We start from the raw sequence: 24599 nt of genomic DNA on the forward strand, positions 1-24599 counted from the left end.
CAGAGGGTCTTGGCACAGGCACTAAAACTTTCAAAGGACTTTACTCCAGATGGGAGGCCACTCAATCACAGGGCAAATAATATACAGATGGACAGATATACTGCAATGCTTCTCTGTATATGGCATTTGACAAGAGAGTATCATATTACACACCAGCTAGGCTGTGTTCTTTTCTCCCTCCGTCAAATCCTTGTCAAAATAGTTCTCTCCATATTCACAACTTGGGCCTGTGTATAAATAGTAAGGGTAGGCTTACTGTTGAAGATTCCAGAGTGGTGGTACTTTTTAACCTGATCATTCAGCAAACAGCAGACATTTAAAAATTAAGAGTGAACACCCTGTTTTTTATATCAGTTTATGGTATTTCAGTCCATGCATCTTCCTTTCCCCTGTTATTATGATGTCCACTCCACTCTACATACAGTATTAAACGCTAATTTCTAGAATGGCAGGTGGATCCAATGAATTGTACGTGGATACAAGAATGGGCACAGGAAAAGAGCAAGGTTTTCGGTTGGTTGATGTTTGGGTTTTAACATGCAAAGTTAAAACCCAAATAGAAATAGAATAGCAATGGAAAGGGCCAGCTAGGCAAGAATGGTTCCAGCTTTCAAACATACACCACATGGACAAAAGTATTTGGACGCCTGACCATTACACCAACAGGGACTGTAATGACATTGAATTCAAATACATATATTTTAATATGGAGTTGGTCCCCCTTTTGCAGCTATAACAGCTTCCACTCTTCTTGGAAGGCTTTCCACAAGATTTTGGAGTGTTTCTGTGGCAATTTGTGCCCATTCATTCTGTAGAGCATTTATGAGGTCAGGCACTGATGTTGGACGAGAAGACCTCGCTCGCAATCTCCGTTCCAGTTCATCCCAAAGGTGCTCGATGGGGTTGAGGTCAGGGCTCTGTGCGGGCCAGTCAAGTTGTTCCACACCGAACTCATCAAACCATGTCTTTATAGTCCTTGCTTTGTGCACTGGGACACAGTCATGTTGGAATAGAAAAGGGCCTTCCCCAAGCTGTTGCCACAAAGTTTGAAGCCTAGCCCAAACCCTGAAAAACAGGTGTGGCCAAATACTTTTGTCCATATAGTGTATAATTTAAGAAGAGAAACATAATCTTTTTATTCTAGAAATAAGGAGAGCCAGGGGGGATTTTATTGAGATTTTTACTTTTTTTTAGATTTTTCTCTTTTTCTCACAGGGAGTTGTATATGCATGGAATTTGTAGCAGAAACTGAGACCAGAAGCAGAAGAGCGAGCTTGAAACAGTATTAGATAGACAGTAGTTAGTTAGACAGTATTAGATACATTTTAGACCACAGATGAAATGACAAGCCTAGCTGGGCTAAATGACCTGTTCTCATTAAATGTCTTATGTTCTTATGTTAAGTTCTCACAGTCTTTGTCTCATTCCATCCTGCTTGTGTTCTGCTAACACTCAACAGCTGTAATGCTAAATATTGAAGAGTAATGTTATGCCCCAGTGGGAGGAAGATCTAACATCTAACCATTTCCTCCTGTTTAGGAAATGAAATTTGTTGGCTCAAAATATATTATAACTATAGAGTTCAGCTGGAATAAAAATAGGTAGTGGTCCGCTGGGCCAGGGTTTGGAGCTTCTGTTTTTATGGCTTCTTCTTCTCCAATCTGAAATTAAGCTGATGGTAATCAAGCCAATCAATTTACACTGATAATGATATACAAATGATAATTTTTAATGACCAAACAATCAGAGCTTTAACATTTAAATGATCAATAAAAGATGAAATATATGCACATAAAACGAGGTATCCCACCATCAGATATTGGGAAAACTTGTGAATCATTCATTGGTTAAGTAAGTTATTTGTGTTGTTAGGAGGAACAAAAGTGCTTGGATCTGAGGGTTATGTCATGTGGTTTAAATGCATACTGAGAATTCCAAAATAGTTCTTAAATTAATCAAACAACACTCCACAGATGGATAAAGATTGGGATGTGTGGACAGGTTTGTGTACTCACTGTGGGTGCATCTTGTAGAGGGACCCATCAATGCCCACAGTGGTGCGCAGGCGTGGGACACCTTTATTGTCCTTCAGTCGTGTGAGGATACCCCCCATAGTTGCGGCAACAAGGTTAGCAGAGCGAAAAGAGACAATGGTGCACACGTGTTGGACAGCAATGCAGTCCTCTTGCGATGGCTCCACACCCAGGCGGGTCAGGATGTCCTTTGCCTTAGAAAGGCCCTCCTTGCTTCTGGAAGGTGAGAGACAGAAATACAGAAATCTTGCTGCCATTGAGAAATACAGGACAACATTCTATTCCCTTAGGAAAATGCCCCTCGGGACTACTGATTGTCCTATAGATAGATTAACGTGCCCATCCAGGGGAGAAAAATGCAGCAGTGACTCACTTCTCAATGGCTGAAACATGTTTTGTTTCAATCTTCCCTTTGGTGAGAAGCTCAGGAGTAATTCGGCCCTCAAACAACAACCCTTCCTTGGCCATCTTTACCAGAATGAGTCGCACAAGTTCCCCCATGTACATCCCACTGACCATCTTCTCAAACCTGGGAGGACAATGATGCATGAAGAGGTCAGGAAGTGACATATTATTACAATATATGATTTTGAAACAACACAATGAGGAATATTGCATTTACATCGTCAAAGTGCATTAATGCACTCCTAGGAGATCCATTAAAAATATAATCTGGTACTGAGGAGTAGTATTACAATGAAAAATAAGCAATTGTAGAAATGGCTCATCTTCACCCTCCTTCATGTAGAAATTATTTCAATTGCAACACTGTACTGATGACATGCATTCAGGGTCACATGACTTACAACTGCTTCCCAGGATTTAGAGAGCCTCTGTCAATTTCTCTGTCAAATTCCGTACGGATGTCTTCCAGGGAACCGTCGTCCCCAAAAGCCCCCCACTCAGTGTTGATGCACATCCTGCCCTCATCACCCTCCACCAAGTCGATGTGCCTCAACTCCTCCATGTAGCATGCGTTGGTGCCTGTTCCTGTGGTTTGTACAAGAAGCAAGCCATCAATACCAACCTCCTGTGTAAACACTGCTGAGCAAGGCACCCTCTGTGGAACTCTGCCTTTGCCAAGCACACTACTGTCAATGTTCTTTCACCCTAAATGTCTACTTTATCTTCTTCATACCTTTCTGTTCAGTCTGTTCTAAATGCCATACCTTTACATTGTTTGCAGTGGATGATGTAAGACTGAGAGTATTACTTCCAGAGCTGGAAATGTCAACAAGATCACCTGCTGTACAGTTCCTCCTGGACAAGCGAAGAGGTCAGGTGATGTATCTAAAGTCAGTCAAGTCTGACCTTTGCTATCATTTAAATTGTTAACCAGGCTTGGGGAGTAAGGGAATACATGGAACAGCATTACGTAATTAGGATACAGTATTAGTATTCTGTTACAGTTACAGAAAAAAAAGATGTAATCAGATTACCGTTACATTTAGTAAAAATGGGGATTATTAGCAGGATTACAAATTTAAAATACGCTTTAAAATAAAGAACGACATACTACCATGCACATGCGCACACATAACAACACTTCAAGAGTCTCAACGCACCACTCTGGTCTCAAGTGAAACCATAGCCAATCTTACAGTTGCCAATTAATTATCATGGCCTCTAGTGAAAAAAATGCTCTCACTGGGTGGACACTTCGCCATTATTTTGTCTTTAAAGCAGAAAAGGGGAACAACATGACAGTACAGTGCAAGTTATGCCTTCCAGCTGTGAAAATGCTGTCATCATCCAAGGACTCAACATCTAATTTAAAGAAACATTTACAGGTAAGACCAACCGCTAACGTTAGCTACACAGAAATCCAGTTAGCTAAAGTTAACATTAGTTAGCTAGCTAACCTGTCAATACTACTACTACTACCAGAGGTGGAAAACCCCGAAAGCTTCAGAAAGTAAAAGTCCTGCTACGTATTTGTTCCACCCATGTGCTACACCAGCTGAATTTAATTAGCACAACTCTTCAGCCAGGTAGAGGAGCTAATTAGTGAAATCACCTTGTTTAGTGAATGGCTAGAACAAATATATGGTAGGACTTTTACTTTCTGAAGCCGGGGTTTTCCACTATTACTACTACTGAAAAATATTTTGGGACTGTAGGTGGTGATGCCGATGACAGGATGGTGTGTGGGTAAAAACACAAGCCCCAGTCCGGAATAAGCTTAACTAACGTTAAGTTGCTGGCTAGATAGCTAGTAAACGGTACTTAAGATCAGAAGTCAATATCTTGGCTTGCAGTACGAATGTTAAAATTAACTATTTGTTCAGAAGAGACATGACAAATCTGTATTGGTTTGATTATAGCTAGTAAACTGCGTGAAAGCCAAATTAGCTAGCTAGCTACTTGCACATTCAACTACAAAGCACAAATACCACCTTACAAATCGAGCTAGCTAGCTAGCTATAATACAAACAAAACAATAGATGTAACTAGACTTCCCAGCTAACACACAATGTTGCAGCAATGTCGCCAGTAAGTGCTCATTTGGTCACTGCGAAATATGGTCACCAGGACGTTGAGGTTACAGGGTTACAAGGTACGTCACAAAATTACGTTGCCATTACGAAATGGCACCTTTCACTATCTACACTGCTGCGACGTCTGACTTGACACTGTAGCAACGTATGTTTGGTGACAAAATTACGTTGTCGTTACGAACTGGCACCTTTCACTTTCCACGTTGCCACGACATCCAACTTGACATTGTAGCAATGTATATTTGGTCATTACATTACATTGCAGCAACGTGACTGTGTTAGCTGGGTAGCTACTATCACATTCCGCTGACAAATACAAATGTCACCTACGCATAGCTAGCTACCTACAAAAAAACAATGTAGATAGATAGATAGCTTCCTAACTAATTTGGCTTTCACACACTTTGCTCAACTGTCATATTACTAATAGCTATCTAGCTAGCTATCAAACTAATACAGCCTCATCACATCTCTTCTGACCAAATAGTTAATTTTACCACAGACACTGCAAGCAAACTGTTCTGACAACTTTAGTACTGTTAGCTAGCTAGCTACCAAATTAACATTATAGTCATATTTGGTATTGAGGCAATCCAAGTAACAGAAAGTAATCAAGTTACGTTACTTTAATATTGTGATACTTGGATTAGGTTACTGACTACATTTTTTAACAGGTAATCAGTAATTGTATCGGAATACATTTTTAAAGTAACCCTCCCAACCCTGTTGGTAACATACCTATAATAATGCCAACTTCACAGCGCTGGTCATCAAACCCACAGGTCATCATGGTTCCAACTGTATCATTTACCACTGCCATTATGTCAGCATCATAGTCCTGAACAATACAAATTTCAAATAAATATAAATATTGCTGTGAAATAAAAAATGTACAAAATTACACCATATGGAAACCATGATGCTATATTATTTTCTTTCCTCATGTTCTATGCAAGTTTCATTTACTGTGATTCCTTTTTGTTGATTGACCTTCAGTTTGATTTAGGATAAAAGTGGCATGTTTTCAGATCATTATTTTACAAATAAACAATTTATGTAGTAAATGTGCATTTGTGTATTTGAGTTGTGAATACAATTTTTGACCTTTAGGATGTTTAATTTAACATTGTACTGGGGACATGTTACTAGCCACAGGCAAAATGCTTGGATACAACTGAATGACATCACAAATTTATTTTAAAGATAAAACCTACCCCTCGTTTCTTGATGGCCTTGTTAAGAAGCTTAACAACATCCATCCCCTCCACTCCACTGGCTTTAAAACGTTTCGTCCATGTTAGTAAAACAGCCTGCAATAGTCAGGTTTCTTGTTTACTCTTCCATATATAGCATATACACCAGCCACGTGTCATATGAATATTGTTCATCAATCATATATTCCACACAAAATACCAAACTCAAATTTCACCATGTCCTCATAGATTCCTCTTTAGTATTAGCTGGCAATAAAAAAAAACAAACCACTAGATAACAAACAAGTTTTTCTTTCTCTCATGGGATTATGTGCTTTCCCTAGACAAACTTATTTCAACGCTGTATTTTATTTTCCTGGAACTTTTTACATTTACATTTATTCATTTGGCAGACGCTTTTATCCAAAGCGACTTACATAGGTTACAGTTTTTTACAATGTTATCCATTTATACAGCTGGATATTTACTGAGGCAACGGTGGGTTAAGTACCTTGCCCAAGGGTACAGCAGCAGTGTCCCAGTGGGGATTGAACCAGCAACCTTTCGGTTACAAGTCCTGCTCCTTAACCACTATGCTACACTGCTGCCCAACTATTCCCCAACATCATTTATATTTTACAACATACAATTTATAAATTCATGAATTGCAATATCTTTCAGTGGTCTTATAAGACAATATAATTCATCTTTGTCATACGTAATCTTATTTAAACTAAAAATAGTAACACAGTGTTGGTTTTTATCATAATTTATAAACCAAACCTTTTACCAGTTTTGAACAGGTAAATGGTTGAAAGTGGCTGAGAAAAGATCACCCTTTCATTCTTTTGGATTCTACTGTAAAGGACAAGTAAACAGTATTATAAGAAAACACTTCCAGTAAAATTAATACAACACGACCCTTTATTATGACCTGCTAAAATCTCTTACCTCATCCAATTTGCTCTGGGCACATGGGAAGGAGAAGGTAAATCCCACAGGAAGCTTTTTGTCCTTGATTTTTTGCTTCTCCATGAAGTCCCCCAGGCATTCCGCAACATGGTCAAATAGCTACAAGTTTATACAGCAATATGGGATATTTATGTAAAGGTCACATTTATTTTTTCAAAAACTGCTAATGATTTATTGACCCTTGATGAAAGGTTGTAAGTGTTTTGAATATCAGATTTTAATTGGTGTATTCCCTATTTTACCATCAAATATATATGCTGTAACTAGTTCTTAAATGATTTATGAAATTTGAGCCTTTTTGTAGCAAAGGATGTTTGAGGGAAAGAGGTTGGTGGAAGACGTTTTTACCCGTGCCCCACTTCCATGAATGATGTCCTCTGGAGTCTCATAGACCTGGCTTTCCATCTGAACTGTCTGTCTCTTCTCATGGGACACCTTCACACGCAGAATGCGAAAGTTTGATCCCCCAAGATCCAGTGCAATGAAATCTCCCTTTTCTGAAAATTGCAAAATAAACAATAAACGCATTTAACTTCATCATGCACTGCATTCTGTGTATTTAATTCAGCAGTTAAAGAACAATAATTATATCATTAATTATATATTAATCATACATACCTCTTTCAAAATATTCAAAAATAAAAACCAAGTCTCTCCATGCCAGCAGCAAAGCCTTTATCATGTACAAAGCCTAAGGGTTTGAATCACATTTGATATACGTACATCTTGCAAAGGCTAACACTACACCAAAACACAAAACCATTACCAATCATTAGTTTGATACTTCTGGCAAAATAACAAAAATGCCTGTGTAACTTTCTTACATAGCATTGATGGCACTGCATGTGCTTGTGTGAACTGCTATGAAATGACTTGCATTTGTAACGCTGTATTCTGTGTTTAGAAAGGAAAGGAAAGACCACAATGGCAGTGTGGACATAAATGCACTGCTGTGCAGGGAGGACGCTAGTAGAAATTAGTTTGTTCTAAGCCAAAAAAATTAAAAGACACAGCACCACCATGAAATAAATCTGTTTAGTCCCACTTCAAAATAAGAAGGGATGAATGTATTGTGGTGGCAATACATACAAGTAAGAGAGGAGTGAGTAAGAGTAACTGTACAAGCACAACTTTTAGGGATAAACATCATGGACATTTCAGTAATGACCGGCAAATTTGGTTCTTGTTGAATTAATATATTTCACTTAACCCTATACACCACACTCTATTTTTGATGTTTTGGACTCACCTCAGTTTTAGGTAGATTAGCTGCCCACTGTCATGTGTGCTTAATTTGAATTTTGGGTAATCAGATTGTTGTGCTCCACCACATTTGACAGTTTTGATGGCATTTTCATTTAGGGCTGCAATTTCAGACCAATTAAAAGCGTGCACTCCTATTTTGGAGGTAAGAATAAACATGGAAATAATAACCACCTTTTTGTATTCTGATAAATTACCTTACTTCAAACTTTTTGTATTCATTAGAGATGGGCATCAGTCTCATAAAATTGTTTTTATGCCAGTACATATTATAAGAAAAAAAAGAAGGATGGAGAAGACGAATGCGTGTTGCAGTGAAAGTCTTTAATTCAGTAGAAAACAGAATCAAAGCACACAAAACAGACTTCGGGTTCAGTGGTGTCAGAGTGAACCCCAAACGTTCAGACTAATTTCCATATACACAGTTTAGGTTGTTTTTAATGTAAATGAACCGGACCTGTCGCATGTATGATAACGAAATCGAAATGACATGTTTTTTAGGTTACACTTTTGATGTGAGTGAACCAAACCTGTCGCCTGTATGATAATGAAGTCACAGCATTGGTTTTGAATAAACCAGGATACCATTGTTTGAATAAGCCCGGATACCCCTTTGTCTGAAATAGTTCTTGATTGCCCACTCCCGGTCCCATTCTATAATTGTTTGCCACCTCGCTTGACCAAATTGTTAAGGTGTCAGCAGAGGTGTGGACCATCCTGTCGGGGTCTCTATGATCTCAAGCCCTTTCGGATGCCACAGCTATTCAAATTAGATCATGCCTGGTGGATTACACATTCTGGAGCAGAATGCTGTAATTTCTTACAATATGTACGGCTTCAATTCCTCCAAGCAACGACCAGATTATGATCCAGCCAAACTATCCATTAGTCCCACTCTGTTGCCTACTCAGAATATAAGTAAGCAAACATTCAAAAGGAAGGCAACTCAATGTAGCAATTATTGGGTACTCAAGCGTACCAGAGCTCTGTGAGGATTGGGAAATCATTAACTTATCCCTTGTTAATGTCACTGCTATGTGCCACATTGGTTTACATGCTTACACAAGATTACCTTGTGTATAGCAAAGCATAAAGTCTACTTGTACTTTAATTAAGCCAGTAGGTACAATGTCTGGATTACAAAAACACCAAATATTAACAAGTCTGAAAGTCAAAAGATATATACTGACTTCTGAAATTCTTTATGGTAAATTGAGCTGGTCCCACACTGACACTGGCTCTTAGCCCCACACTGTGCTGGTTCATTCAGCTGTTCTTTCACTGTGAGCCTGTTTAATCCTGTCAGGCTCTGATTGCTACACACTCCTGATTCTCATTCACTTTTCACCAATAATACAACATAATCAAAAGACAATACAATTGATCACACCATTTCATTATGCCTTCTTCCAACTGAAATTCATCTTCCAGTGCAAAGACATCATCCTTTCAAAGACCTAATGATCACCCAGAAAAACATAATGGTGTCAACCTACCAGACTGTCAAGACCCCCAGAATGACACTTCACAGTGATCTGTAACACCATGGTCTACACAGTGGCAACCAGCAGGTTCTCTGTAGCGTAGCAGTGTTAATGAGCAGGGCTTGTAACTGAAAGGTTGCTGGTTTTAATCCCCACTGGGGCACCATGGCTGTATCCTTGCGCAAAGTACTTAACCCACAATTTCCTAAGTAAATACGCAGCTGTTTAAATGGATATCATGTTTCAACCAACGTTTCAACCGCATCTCTGTTGTGCATGCTCACAGTGCAATAGCTATACAACTATACTTGTACATATCTATAGTCTGCACTCAGGTACACTTTATCTCATGCTCATTGTGCAATAGCTCTATAAAACACAGAGAAATAGTTGTCCTTCCCTCCCGAGATGGCCACTCCTAAATCATCAGCATGTCTCACTGACATCTTGGGCTGGATGAACAAGCAACAGCTCAAACTGAACATCGACAAGACTGAGATAGTCTATGTCCCAGCATGCACAGCCCCTCCGAGGAAGCTCTCAATCTTCTTTGACAACGTAAAGGTAATGGTAACCACAGCTGCCAAAAACTGAGGGGTAACCTTGGACAGCAGTCTGTCTTTCAAAGAGTATATTGCAGCTACAACCAGGATCTGCAGATTCCTGTTATTCAACATTAGGAAGATCAGACCTTACCTCTCTGAATATACATCTTAAGTTGTGATCCAGACTCTCATTCTGTCACGTCTGGACTACTGCAATTCGCTGCTTATCCAGAATGCAGCAGCCCAATTGACATACAGCCTCCCCAAGTAGGCCCATGTGACACCTCTCTTAGAGTCTCTCCACTGGCTACCGGTTGCAGTGAGGATCAAGTTCAAGACCTTGCTACTAACTTTTAAGGGACTTAATGGATCAGACCCCCCAATACATACAGGACATGATCAAGGCCTACAAGCCAGCAAGAGTGCTGCACTCTTCTACCTCGGGTTGCCTGTGTGTCCTGAAAAACAAGGGCAGGATCTCTCTAACCTGCCTCTTCTCAGTACTGACTCCACACTGGTGGAATGAGCTTCCTGCCGAGATTCGGACAACAGACTCCCTGGGCGCCTTCAAGAGAAAACTGAAAACTCATCTTTTCAAGCTGTAATTCTAGTCTACCTTCCTCTCTATCTATCTATCCTATGTATCCCTGTTTTCAAACTCTACACTAGTTTAGCACTTAACTCAGTATCTTACTGACCTCTTGCGATAACTACTCTTAGCATAGTTATGCACTTATTTGGAAGTCGCTCTGGGTAAGAGCGTCTGCTAAATGATGTAATGTAATGTAAAGTCCTGCACTACTGTTGTTGTTTGTTGTATCACTACTGTTGGATCGCATTTGTTGTTGTCTCCTTGACATTGTATGAAAGCACTACGAGAGACATTGGAAACATTCCTTGTATATGTAAAAGCATACTTGGCCAATAAAGTCTGATTCTGATTCAGATTCTTATGTAAAAATTGTAACTCTGGATAAGAGCATCTGCTGAAGTGACAATAATGTAATGTAATGTAATCTGCAGATTCTTTCTACACAATATCAGAGGAATCCACCCCTTCACCACCAACTGCTCAACCCAGCCCATATGCTATTGCTTGGCCAGTTCACAATGCCCCCACATTCTCTGATGTTTCCCCCATCCTGATCTTCTAACTGGCTAACAGTGGTGAGTTGCATCTGTTTCAAAACACTGGTATTAGCCCATAAAATGATGCTTGGAATGGATCCCACTTATTTTCAATCAATCATCAAGTTATATGAGACAATATTACTCAGGTGAAATTATTTCAGTCATGTGTGGAATGTAAACTTTACTCCCAGGGTGGAAGCCAGATTTCATTACAAAGACAATGCTACAGAAAACTCAGTTGTACTCACAGACTGTAATTACTGTGTAGAATGCTCAAAATATTCTTTTAATTCAGAAATACCACATTCTGCAGTAGTGAGATAAAAACCTGAGTGCACAATTTAAGGTGCCTTGCTTTTTTCATGAAAAATCATGTGAGGGTTCCTGTTTAAATGAAGATGACCCAGTAAAAGTAAGACATATTTGGTGTGTGTGCTACTATTATGGAAGATGGATGATTCAAATTAAGATTTGGCTTTATTGAAGGGAAGTGCATTTTCGCTAAGGTGGTGATGGAGGGATGATGTTGGAGCTTAAAAGTTTCCTCTAGATCAGTAGTCGGCAACCCGCGGATCCCGAGACGCATGCGGCTCTTTAGCCCCTCTCTAGTGGCTCCGTAGTGGCTCCACCAAATCCTAGACAAACATTATAACCATTAAGCAGATTCCTGAACATTAGATATATATAAACATGAATAGTTTATATGTCTAATATTGCTTCTGCAGATCTGGGATTTTAATTGCTGAATCTTTGGTCCTTATTCTCAAACTGTGTTTTTAATATTCCTCAAGATAAGAAGGCAGGGTATCCTGGAAGGAATCATCTCTCCCCCTTCCCATTCCCCTTTGAGTGCCTCAATGGGGTAAACAGGACTTTCAGACATTTGAAATAAACTAATACTATACAGTAATTATGATTTTGTTTTTACTTTATGAACAAGGAGTAATAGCGTCCTCAGTTACCCTGTTTTAAATGTAACTTTGGCCTTTAGCATTGCACATAGGTTGAAGGGCCCAAAGAGATCTGTCTGAAAAGTGATCTGTGTCACGTTTTTCTCACTTCCCCTTGTGCCATGGATACCTGGCTATTTATAAAGTCAGAGATGATGTGAGTCATTCACAGTGCCTGAGCTGAGTTCACTAAAATACTCTGTGTACATATCACAGGGTCTCCATGCTCACAATATTCTTTGGATTTTGTTGATTGGCGTAAGAAACATGCTATAGGAATACTACTTTTGTCTTATTCAAGGGGGAGTCATGGATTTTCTCATACCTATCCCATGGATTAAGGGAATCATAAGAATATTATATATTAATATAAGTATTAATGAAATCACTCATAACTCAAACTAGTTTAAAAACCAGGTGAAGACAGCAGGTGCTAACCTGCTGAAAATATCCCATACAATTAAGAATATAAAAAGAAAATGAAAATAAAAGTATATTTCATATTCTTTTCATCTCAATGCTGTCTATTTTAGAAAGCACAGATTAATTTAGATATTGTTTTGTATGGACTAAAAAGTAAGGAACTGTATGGTATGACAAGTTTTATACGTTGAGAGAGGCAATGTTCTATTTAAACCCTACACACCAGATCCGTTCTAGTATAATTGACAACGAGCATGATCTAGAGGCTAGTGGATCATCTATAACTGGCAAAAGGATTCACCAGAGTTCCATCTTAGATAATATCTCAGCCCATGGAATAAATGAAAAAAGCAGAGAGGGGCAGAGGCTTGTCATACTGAAAATCATTAGTGGTACAGTATTGGTGTTACAATTAAGTGGTGAGTGGAACTTAAATTCATTATGAACATTTATATTGTTTCTTAATTTTAAGACCTCAAGACTTTTTTGCTGTTTTATTTGTTTTCATCAGGATATGAAATTAACTAATTTGTAGTTATCATGTGGCCTGCAGCCAATTACACGGCATCCAAAGCATAATAGAAGCCCCAGAATCTATTTCTCCCTCTCTGTTTCTACCTCTCTTTGGAATGTGGGAAAGGACCCATCAGGCAGTGTTAGAAAGCCCTGCTGTTGTAGCCTCGACAATTATCCAGCAAGTCAGACAATTGTGCTTAAACAGCATCTAAGATTAACTTTGATTGTAATGGTACATGCAAAATTTTCGGCACTGATTTCAATTAAACTCACATACATATGAAAATACAATAACATCAATTCTGCGAGTATTGGGATAGCTGGTAAATGACTTGCCAACTTACAGGGTCATTATAAACATTTACTGTTGTCCAATCTAACCACATTTAAGTAAACATAAGTTGGATACAGTCTCACATAACCACTCCATAAAAGGACAAACTTGGACAATTTGAAAAGGGTAGCTGAAGAAGCCAGTGATAAACTCTCTCCAGTCTCTACAGCAGTGCCTTCTCTCTTCGTGTGCAGAGTAATCTTTCTCTATGGCAGAACAATAGCATTATGTGGCATATAACATACCAGGTTCAAATACAAGGGCCACATACAAAAGGGCAAATGTCACAGAATAGCCCCTGTGCAAATTGAAAGGTCTCAGCACATTTTTGGCATACAGCAGTGGGTGATTGCTTATTAAAAGGCTTACAGTATGAATGCACTACTCTTTGTGGAGCAACACTTAGACTAATGTAAAAGGTCAGGCCAAGTACAGATAGCACAAACACATACTGTTCTTTTTTAGTCTTCCACCTCTGCTTGGTGCCATTCCAAGTATTCCTTGGAGGGAGGTATTAGGTCATATTTAGGAATATTTCATACCCAGAGTCAATTCCCTTCCTCAAATGACTTTACCACAAGAATGCTGCAAGATGATCACTGTTATCATTCATTTCACCCAATCACTGTTATCATTCGTATGATTACAAAATGGTTTCAGCATAAAAAAGTGACTCACAAGTATTTATTCTTTACAAAATAGGTCTGCCTTGTCACACTAAACAATTTGTGCCTTGTTACTTCACATAAATCAAAATTTCCTAAATTTGTGAAACACCTTTTTCATAAGTTAGTTACCTGGCTGAAATTAAAATAAGCAGTCAGTCTTATTTTCAATGATTTTATGTGTTATTTTGAACAAAAAAAATAACAAAAAAAGTATGGAGAGACCTAAACAGCTTAAAATGAGCTAATTAGCTAGCTGGCTTCTAAAATACATTACTATAAAATGGCTGAACTCCTCATTTTTTCTACCCACAGTGAATTTATATATGTAATTTATAATTATATTATAATATATAGTTTTTATTTAGTTATATAAAAAAAATCACATTTCAACTGATATGGAGAAGGATTAAAATGGAGGAGGAGATAAGGAATCTTACAAACTGGGCATTCACTCGACCGTATTTGCACTTTTGTTGATTTTTGTTGATGAGTCAGTGGTCACTTGGTGACTTCATAATTGAAATATTTTAATGTGGATCTATACACATATAGGAAGGTCAGCCAACAGCTGAATTCAGTTTATAAGCAGGTTTACCTGATCCATCAGGAATAGATCTCACAAAGGTGGGCAGCATCTTGACAGTGGCTGTGGGATTGGTGTCGCGGCCCAGTCCATTCTCCAGCTCCCTTCTGAAGCGGGTCATGATGTCCAAGAGGGTCTCATCAGAGAATCTCATGGAGTACAGGTACTTATCAATCTGAAAGCCACCACAGAGACAACTGACTGGTTTAACATTGTTATTACAATTAAAATACAGGGGCAGTTTTAAACCCTTCACAAAATTCTAATCCCAATATCATCAACTTTGTATTGGCATCCAGGACAGACAAAGTATCAACATGTAACAATAATGCTTAACAATAATGCATTCATTATTTGAAAAGTGGAACTGCAAAAGTGCCTCCAGCTCCAGCTCCAGCCTCCAGCCTCCAGCTCTTTTTTCCAAAAGATTTATTGAAGGATCTCAAATGTAAGTTGCCAGAATCCATTTTCTGTTTGATAGTCCATTGCTCCAGGAGAGGGTCAAAATTTGAATACCTCTGATTGAATCAGTTTTCACATTAGCCTCAGTGTCTGCATTCTGATTGCAAAACGAGGTCCATTTAGACTTTGATGGTTTATGTAAAGGTGTTCTAAGATAGTACAGCACAGAAGAAAATAATGGTCTAAGGCAGTGTTTCTCAAACCTCTCCTCTCTCTCATGTTTTAGATCTGATTCAAATGATCAACTTATTATGAATTCCTGAAGCTGCTTAATAACAAACTGGAGCAGGGAGCGATCTAAAACATGCAGGACAAGTGGTCCTCCAGGAGAGGTTTGGGAAATGCTGGTCTAAGGCTTACACAGGGGCTGTGGAAATAAGTATTGCTCTAAGTACAGGAACATAGGATAGAGAAAATAATCAGGTTGTACCAGCATTTGCCTCCATGTTGTTTGAAATATAACCTGGTAGGTTTTCTTGCTCTTGCTCGATTGCTATAGCCTGGACGAGTTCCTGCTGTGTTTGTTTGTGCTGTGTTTGTGGAGTGGTCTCTGTGCTATTACCTTCAATAGGATAAAAATAAAAATTGTGGCTATTTACCTAGCTATTAAATAAGGTAGGTCTGATCTGCTCCTAAAGTTGAATCTTTTGTTGCCATTAGGGGAGAGAGAGGGAATTTTCCACTCTTTTCCTCCGTCGAAGCGTTATCCAACGAGTAAGCTTGTTGGCAAATGCAGCTAATGCGGCTCTAGCCGACGAGAGGTTTTTTTGTGGTTTTTCACCCTCTCAGGAGCAAATCTTTAAATATTTAGCGGCACCGTTTAGCTAACTAGCCGGTTTGCTTGTTTCATTTTTTCTACTATTCTTCAGTGTTAGATTTTAGGATATTCTGATTCTGGTTGTGTTAGCGCATCTGCTGAACTGTAAACGTGGTTTTATTGTATTTAGGCTAAGTGGCATTTCTTGTGCTTGATTTCTGCCTTTGACTGTTCTGAGCCACCTCAGTGCTTTTAGCACTTTTTTTAGCTGGTAATTCTGTCTCGGTAGTAAATCTTTATTTAGGAAAAGCGTGTTCAGTTAGGGGAAAAAATGTAGCCAAAACTGTGCGAAAGTTGCTGGATTAGGGCTGTGCGATATGACCAAAATCTTGTATCCCGATAATGATACATATCACGATATAGCATATTTTCTGTAAATTCAGTGAATAAATAGTTTATATAAAATGACCACATGGAAAGGGCTATTTCTTATTACATTTTGAATTATATTCTCGACAAATAAAAGGTACTTACTCATATTTGATTATTTTTCTCCTTTTATTTAGAACCTTTGTGCAAATTTTCAATTTACGCCTCATTTCCATATATCTCTGTGTACGTATGTGAGTCAACCGGAAGTCCATTCATTCCTATGGGAACCTCAGTGATCTCCAATGTGTTTGTGAAACTCCTCCTTCCATTTTTTAGGCCCAGAATTTGCCTTCGAGTGCCTTGAAAAAAATGAACTTTTGCGGCAGATGTCGGAGAGACTGTATGCACTGTGTGCCAGGAAGCTAATGGCATTGGAAAAACAAATTAGCTAACGGGCTATTTCCTTAAATTCAGTTGCTTGACTAGCGATCGAAGTTAAATAAAAGTGAGAGTTCATTAAACATATTTTGAAGAAAGAATTTGCGTAATCAAGCAACCTTTTGCGTCGACATAAACACTGTGCTTTAAACAGTAATCTTAAGAAATACAGATCATCTTTATCACTTTGACATGAAAACTTTACCTCCCTCCCATTCTACCGCTGTGATTTCCCTCCATTATATTGCCGCACTATATGGACAAAAGTATTTGGCCACACCTGTTTTTTAGGGTTTGGGCTAGGCCCCTTATTTCCAGTGAAGGGCAATCTTAATGCTCCAGCATACCAAGACATTTTGGACAATGCTATGCTTCCAACTGTGTGGCAACAGTTTGGGGAAGGCCCTTTTCTATTCCAACATGACTGTGCCCCAGTGCACAAAGCAAGGACTATAAAGACATGGTTTGATGAGTTAGGTGTGGAAGAACTTGACTGGCCCGCACAGAGCCCTGACCTCAACCCCATCGAGCACCTTGTGGAAGAACTGGAACGGAGATTGCAAGGCAGGCCTTCTCGTCCAACATCAGTGCCTGACCTCATAAATGCTCTACAGAATGAATGGGCACAAATTGCCACAGAAACACTCCAAAATCTTGTGGAACGCCTTCCAAGAAGAGTGGAAGCTGCTATAGCTGCAAAAGGGGGACCAACTCCATATTACAGTATATGTATTTGAATACAATGTCATTACAGTCCCTGTTGGTGTAATGGTCAGGCGTCCGAATACTTTTGTCCATATAGTGTATAAATAGAGGTTGCTTCACCATTGCATTCGTTCCATGATGACACCGACACGAGTGAGAATTAACGTTTTGATCCATCTCGTTTTCCCTGCATTGAACACTAGAGGGAATATTGCATATATTATACGGACACCAAACAAAACTGTGGAAACGAGGCGTAACCCTTTCATGCGTACAATCACACCAGTGTGATTTGTGTTTAGAGCGTATGCTAAAACCGGTGCGTTTAAAACACTAGATTGGAAAAAATTCTAACTAATTTTGGCTTTGAGGAAACAGCGATTTAATGTTAAAATATATAGCAAATGCTAACTGAAAACTAGGAGAAGCTTAATAACGCTAATGAAAACATAACAAACCAACATATGCACTGCATAGCATAAAAAAGTTAAGCAAGTAACAAAATATAAAATATTAATGTATAAAATATAAAAAGGTGAATAGAAAAAACTTTTCAGCTATAGTTCTGTGTCACATTTACTCTCCTCCATGTTTGTGTTGCCTTCATGCAAATTCCCTGCCTGCATCTGTGCCCTGTGGAAGAACTCAAAGCGTCGTCCAAATGACAAAAAATATTGCCGTAAAGAGTCTGATTTGCGACACAACGAAATAAATGATAGAGCATAATATGGAACGATTGACGTTTTTCTATCGTCACACGATATATATCGTCATATCGCACAGCCTTATGCCGGATGGTCGGATTTCTGGAGGGAGACCTCCAGGATGAGTTCATCTGCGATCTTTGCCGACTTGTTGAGCACTTGGAGAACAAGATTCTCAATCTTGAGGCCCAACTAGCTGGACTCCACAGTAATCCTGAATTGTTTAGAGTTCCAGGAACTGATTAGTATGCCCTATAGGGAGATAGTGTGCTCACCAAAGCCAGGTAGGGGGGAAGATACAGACCAGATAGGGTGAGAGAGCTGGGTTACAGTAGGGCATAGGCGTAGAAAGGGGCACACAATTCCAAGAGGGGCGGCATCTCCAGAGATCGGGGTGACCAACAGTTTCATGCCACTGCAGGACGAGTTGGCCCACGATCCTGAGAGTGGGAGGACTGAAGAGCCCCAGGGCACCCAGGTGGCCTCATCCTCCAAGGAAAGGGAGTTAGTGATAGTAGGGGACTCAATCATGAGAGGGGTAGATAGTATAGTGTGTTCGCTCGACAAGGAGTCTCGCATGATCTGTTGCCTGCCTGGTGCCCAGGTTGGAGACCTCCTGGAGTGCGTGGACAAGCTCCTGGCCAGAGCAGGGCAGGATCCACTGGTCATGGTCCATGTTGGAGCCAATGACATAGGAAAGGGTAGGTTCGGGGTTCTGCAAGAAAAAATTTTTGAGCTAGCGGGGAAGATCAGGAGCAGAACCTCCACGGGAGTCTTCTCTGGAATTCTACCAGTACCACATGCAAGCAAAGGGAAGCAAGCCTTTATATGGAGGTTTAACACATGGCTACAAACCTGGTGTAGGAAAGAGGGGTACAGGTTTATGGGGCACTGGGACTCCTTTTGGAACAGGGGTGACCTGTACAAGCGGGACGGGTTGCACCTGAACCGGAGGGGTACAGCTGCACTGGGCCAGCACATGCTTAGGGTAGCAGAGGGTTATTTAAACTAGGGTCTGGGGGGGCAGGGAGGTTATACAGTAAGATGGGTAGGGATAGACAGACTGCCGGAATAGAACACACCATGGCTAAATATTTTATTATTACTGAGAAAACGATGCTTGTAAATCAGTCAGAGCACCACTGTGATAGCGGTGGTTCTGGGCAGCTGGGGGCGGGGGTGAAGGACGAGAAATGCACATGTGGTACCCTGAAATTCCTCTGTTTAAATGCTAGAAGCATAAAAAATTAAAATTTGGATCTAGAAACCGTTATGAGTAATAGTAATTATGATGTTGTTGGGATTACAGAGACATGGCTTGGTGCAGGGGATGGGGATGAGTACAACGTAGAGCGATACAAGCTGCTAAGAAAAGACAGAATCAATAGAAGAGGAGGAGGCGTAGCTCTCTATGGAAAGGATAATCTTAATATTCAGGAAATACCAGGAATGGAGCCCCTTGGTGTTAGTGAAGACATATGGATTAAAATATTGGGGGAAAATGAATGAATGTTGGAGTATGCTATAGGCCACCAGCCTCAGACAGCAGTGTCAACAGTATGCTCTTTGATAACATTAAACTAGCATGTCAGGAGGGTGAAACAATAGTAATGGGGGACTTCAATTACCCTTCAATTAATTGGGAAGCTGTGTCAGGTCAAGGTAAATGTTAGGAAGAGTTTTTAGATGTTGTAAATGACTCTTTTTTTGATACAGTCTGTTACTCAACCCACGAGAGAGATAATCCTAGATCTGGTTCTGTGTAATAATCCTGATAGAATCGGAAGTATTGAGGGTAGGGAAGCCACTCGGAACAAGTGACCGTAGTGCAATTACATTTGAGGTTTTTTGGCAAGTTAAGTCTGCATTCTCCAATGCTAGAGTTTTCAACTTTAGATGAGCTGACATTATTAAGATGCGTGACTATACAAGGAATATAAACTGGGTACCTCTTCTAGATGGTAAAACTGTGAAAGAAATGTGGTGCATATTTAAAACGATTATTCTGGATGTTCAGCGTAAATTCATTCTGCAAGTGAGAAAAGGGAAGCTGAAAAAGAAGCATCCGCAGTGGATGAATAAGTCGCTACGGGACAGTTTGAAACAAAAAAGAAAATTATTTAGAAAATACAAGTTGGAGAGCTCAGATAGTAATAAGATTGAATACAGTAATATGCGAGTCTCAAGTGAAGAAAAAAATAAGAGAAGCTAAAAGGTGTTTTGAAAGACAGATTGCACTAAATGCAAAGAGCAACTCTAAACACTTTTTTCAATATTACGGTTGAAAAAGGATAGTTAAGGATGAAATAAGAGGTATAAAAAATAAGGATGGAGTTATGGTTTATGATAACAAAGCTATTGCTGATACACTAAACAGTTACTTTGTGAAGACTTTCACTAGTGAAGTGTTTTCGCATATGCCTTCAGGTATAGTCAGTTCTCAGAGACTTATGGAGGAAATTGATTTAAATGATGCAGACTAGATAAACTTCATAAACTTAAAACAAATAAGGCAGCAGGCCCCGATGGAATATATCCAAGAGTTCTCAGAGAACTAGCAGAGGTGGTTTACAAGCCTCTGACAGTTATTTTTAAGCAATCCCTTAAAACTGGAGAAATGCCAGATGACTGGAAACATGGCAGTGTAGTACCTATCTACAAGAAAGGAGACCGGACTGATCCAGGAAACTATAGGCCTGTCAGCTTAACTTGTATCGCATGCAAAATACTGGAATCCATCATCCAAAAGTGGGCAGATACCTGGCAGATGACATTCAATTTAGATAAATGTAAAGTCTTGCATGTGGGAAATAAGAACCTTAGACAAGACTACTTCATGGGTGGAAAAAAACTAGAATGTGCTCAATTTGAAAAAGACTTGGGAGTAATAGTTGACCCAAGCTTAACAGGATCTAGGCAGTGTGCTGTAGCAGTAAAAAAGGCCAACAGGATGCTGGGATATATAGCCAAAAGTATTGAGTATAAATCTAAGGTTATATTGAAATTATACAATGCCTTAGTCAGACCTCACTTGGAATACTGTGTGCAGTTCTGGGCACCACACTATAAAAAAAGATATCAAAGTTCTTGAAAAGGTTCAAAGAAGGGCAACTAAATTAGTTCCTGGCATGAAATATGAAAGCTACGAGGAAAGACTTGTAGTTACTTAACCTATTTAGACTAAGCGAGAGGAGGCTTAGGGGTGATTTAATTGAGGTTTTTAAATTCATAAAAGGACTCAATAAGGTCAACTATAATAGACTCTTTAGGGTGAGTTCAGTCTGTAAAACAAGAGGACATAAATGGAAACTAGTTAAGAGTAAGTTCTGCACTGATATAAGGAAATATTATTTTACACAAAGAGCTATCAATACGTGGAATAGGTTGCCAGGTCATGTAGTTGAGGCAGAGACTCTTGCTGTGTTCAAGTCCAGACTTGATGCAGTTTTGGATACTCTTTAATTAAGAAACGGCAACCTTAGTTGGGCCGAATGGCCTGTTCTTGTCATAATATGTTCTTATGTTCTTAAAAAATTTTCAAATTCTTTGAACAATATATTCCCAATCCATAAGCAATTCTTCGTCCACAATTACAGTTGAATTTATTCATTTGGCAAGAAGCTTTTACCCAAACAGACTTACAAATGAGCCAGAGTACAAGCAAAAACAAGCAAACACAAGCAAAAAGCTGTATAAGGACTCAACTATTTTAGAATTCCTGCATGACCGTGTTTCAATAGTTGACCAGACAAGGTACAAGCTACCTGGTAGAGATGTGAGTATATTAAACCATTAAATCAGATTTTTTAAGGAAAAACAAAGTTTAAGGCATAAGAAATTGCTTTAGGTGGTAGTGTTTCAGGTGATCAGGTGAATGTGAAAGAGCTGTGTCTTCAGATGTTTCTTGAAGATAGTGAGGGACTCAACAGAACAGAGGAGATCTGGAGGGTCATTCCACCATCAGGCGACAACAACGGAGAAAGTTCTGGTTCGTGATTTTGTGCTGTGATGGGATGGGACCACCAGATGCTGTTTGGTACATTTACATTTACATTTATTCATTTGGCAGGAACTTTCATCCAAAGCAACTTACAAGTCAGGTAGAGTACAACACAAGCAAAAAACCATAAGGAGTCAACAATATTAGATGTACTGCATGACCAGGTTTCAATGGTTGGCCAGACAAGGTACAAGCTAGGTAGAAAAGTGTAGTGGTTGAGGGGGGGGGGTTTGGGGGACATAAGCTTGTAGTAGTGCGTTCAGGTAGGTAGGTGCAGTTTTGTTGGTTGTTCTGAGGGGAGGCAACAAGGCATTGAACTTGATGCAGGCAGCTACAGGGAGCCAGTGGAGTGAGGCAAATGGTGCGTTTCCACCAAGCAGTAAAATACAGTTTGGTTTGTTATGTAACGGTTTGGCACGGTAAACCCTTGTACGGCTTGTGTCTCCACTGCCAACTGTACCCTACTTAATAGGCGGGGTATATGCTGGATGGCGATTGCTGCGTCAGGTAGGTGATAGATGAACTGTTGTCTTTGTATTAGGGCTGTCAATGTTAACGCGTTAAGGCTCATTCACGATTAATCTGGAAACTTTAACGCGTTAATGTTTTAACGCAAATTAATCATATTATCAAGTTTGACCGCAACTTCTTTCCATAATTCCAGCGCGGATATTTACCTGGCTGAATTACTGAAAAGCGTGGCAAACGCAGATGTGCTGGACGGCACATTTCAATTTAACCCTTTCACATGTAACTTATTTGTTATGGTATGTAGCGCGCGTGTTCGTTATGTTTTCATTTGCGTTAAGTTTCTTATAGATTTCAGTTAGCATTTGCTATATTTTTAGAAATCGCTGTTTCCTCAAAGTCAAAATTAGCTAGAATTTCTCCAATCTAGTGTTCTAATCACACCAGTTTTAGCATATGCGCTAAACAGCTAATCACACTGGTGTGACCATACACGCGAAAGGTTAAAGTCTGGTTAATCTGGAAACGCGTTAAAGTTTCGTTATCATTGACAGCCCTAGTTTGTATTCACGTTGTCGCACTGAAGTGACGACTCTCTGTTGACCAATCAACGGACAGCAGTGGGTGTAGTTCCATCCTTTACAAACCGTACCACTGTGCTTGGTACCCTAACAGAAGGGTACCAAAAACCAGTACCATACGGTACGCTTATTTTGGTATGGTTTGCAACTTTTGATGATGGAAACACAAATAATTGCGTATCGTACTGTACCAAACTGTACTGTACTGCTTGGTGGAAACGCACCAAAAGAGAGGTATAACGTGGGCCTTCTTCGGTTGGTTGAAAACCAGGCATGCAGCCACATTCTGTATCAACTGCAGAGGCTTAATGGTGCATTCAGGTAGGCCAGCTAAGTGAGCATTGCAGTAGTCCAGTCTTGAGTTGACAAGAGCCTGGACAAGGAGCTGCAACTAACGACTAATGACTTTTGGTAGTCAAATAATCTATTGATTATTGAAACAAATAATTGACTATTTGGAATATGAATCGCACGCATAGACACGAGATGTAGAAATATTTCACGATTTAGAAAGTATCAAATTCTCCGTTGTTTTCTAAACTTGCTCACTTGGCAGCAACACTATCTCCAGCCATAAACATTGCCATGACAACGATGCAAGTTTAAGCAAAGAATTTCTAAATAGCAGATGGCTCTAAACATTGTTAGGGCACATTTGGAATGTGAACAGGATCATTGTGAATAATAGGTTATTATTTACTACACTGTATGTTCAACGTCATTAATAATTTATTAATCAAGAGAAAATATTTCATTCAACATTAGCTATGCTAGCTAGCGAACTAACTAACGAGACAAGTCTTCATCCAGAGAGAAGTGTGCCACCTTCAGATGCTCAAGCATAACTGATGTACCCCATGCCAGGCAAGGTCAGGTTTTCAAATGTTGCAGTTCATAACCTTCTTGGCAGAGTTAACCCTTTCGCGCATATGGTCACAAAGGTGTGATTAGCCGTTTAGCATGTATGCTAAAACCAGTGCGATTAGAAAACTAGATTGGAAAAATTCTAGCTAATTTTAGCTTTCAGGAAACAGTGAATTAACATTAAGAAATATAGCAAATTCTAACTGAAAACTATAAGCTTAATAACGCTAATGAAAACATAACAAACCATGTAACGTAACATGCGCAATACATAGCATAAAAAAAAGTTGCGTGCAAAAGGGTTAAGAGTGAAATGGTGCCACACTTTTGAGGTCTTTGGTCGTGAAGGTGTTGCCATCTCTATTGTTCACTCCAGTAAAGCAACGTAGCTTGGGCTACTTGTCTGAATATTCCGAGTCAGCACGAAAAACACATGCAATGGCGTCACCAACTAATCGACAAATTTGTTAAATTCGTTGGCAACTAATTTGGTCATCGATTTTAGTCGACTACATCGATTATTTGTTGCACCCTACTATGCAACATATTCAGATAGGTAGGACTCGATTTTCCTGATGTTGTATACTCCAACTGGATGATCTGGCAGTCATCGCGATGTGGTTGGTAAATTTTAGCTGGTCATCAAACACTACCC

At 39.4% G+C, this 24599-nt stretch overlaps 1 protein-coding gene across 2 annotated transcripts in view; it reads right to left on the reverse strand.

Annotated features, from left to right (window-relative positions):
• Nucleotides 1–24599, reverse strand: part of LOC118774185 (hexokinase-1) — a 42505-nt gene that overhangs the window by 13801 nt on the left and 4105 nt on the right. For both annotated transcript variants that reach the window (XM_036523353.1, XM_036523348.1), the window contains exons 2-9: nucleotides 14606–14768; nucleotides 7045–7193; nucleotides 6676–6795; nucleotides 5746–5841; nucleotides 5270–5369; nucleotides 2840–3023; nucleotides 2407–2562; nucleotides 2016–2249 (exon numbers count right to left, since the gene is read on the reverse strand). In XM_036523353.1, coding sequence (XP_036379246.1) covers nucleotides 2016–2249; nucleotides 2407–2562; nucleotides 2840–3023; nucleotides 5270–5369; nucleotides 5746–5841; nucleotides 6676–6795; nucleotides 7045–7193; nucleotides 14606–14768 — 1202 coding nt within the window. The remainder of the gene's footprint in view (nucleotides 1–2015; nucleotides 2250–2406; nucleotides 2563–2839; nucleotides 3024–5269; nucleotides 5370–5745; nucleotides 5842–6675; nucleotides 6796–7044; nucleotides 7194–14605; nucleotides 14769–24599) is intronic.

The sequence above is a fragment of the Megalops cyprinoides genome, chromosome 1 (genome assembly GCF_013368585.1).
Source record: "Megalops cyprinoides isolate fMegCyp1 chromosome 1, fMegCyp1.pri, whole genome shotgun sequence".
In the NCBI taxonomy this organism is placed as follows: domain Eukaryota; kingdom Metazoa; phylum Chordata; class Actinopteri; order Elopiformes; family Megalopidae; genus Megalops; species Megalops cyprinoides.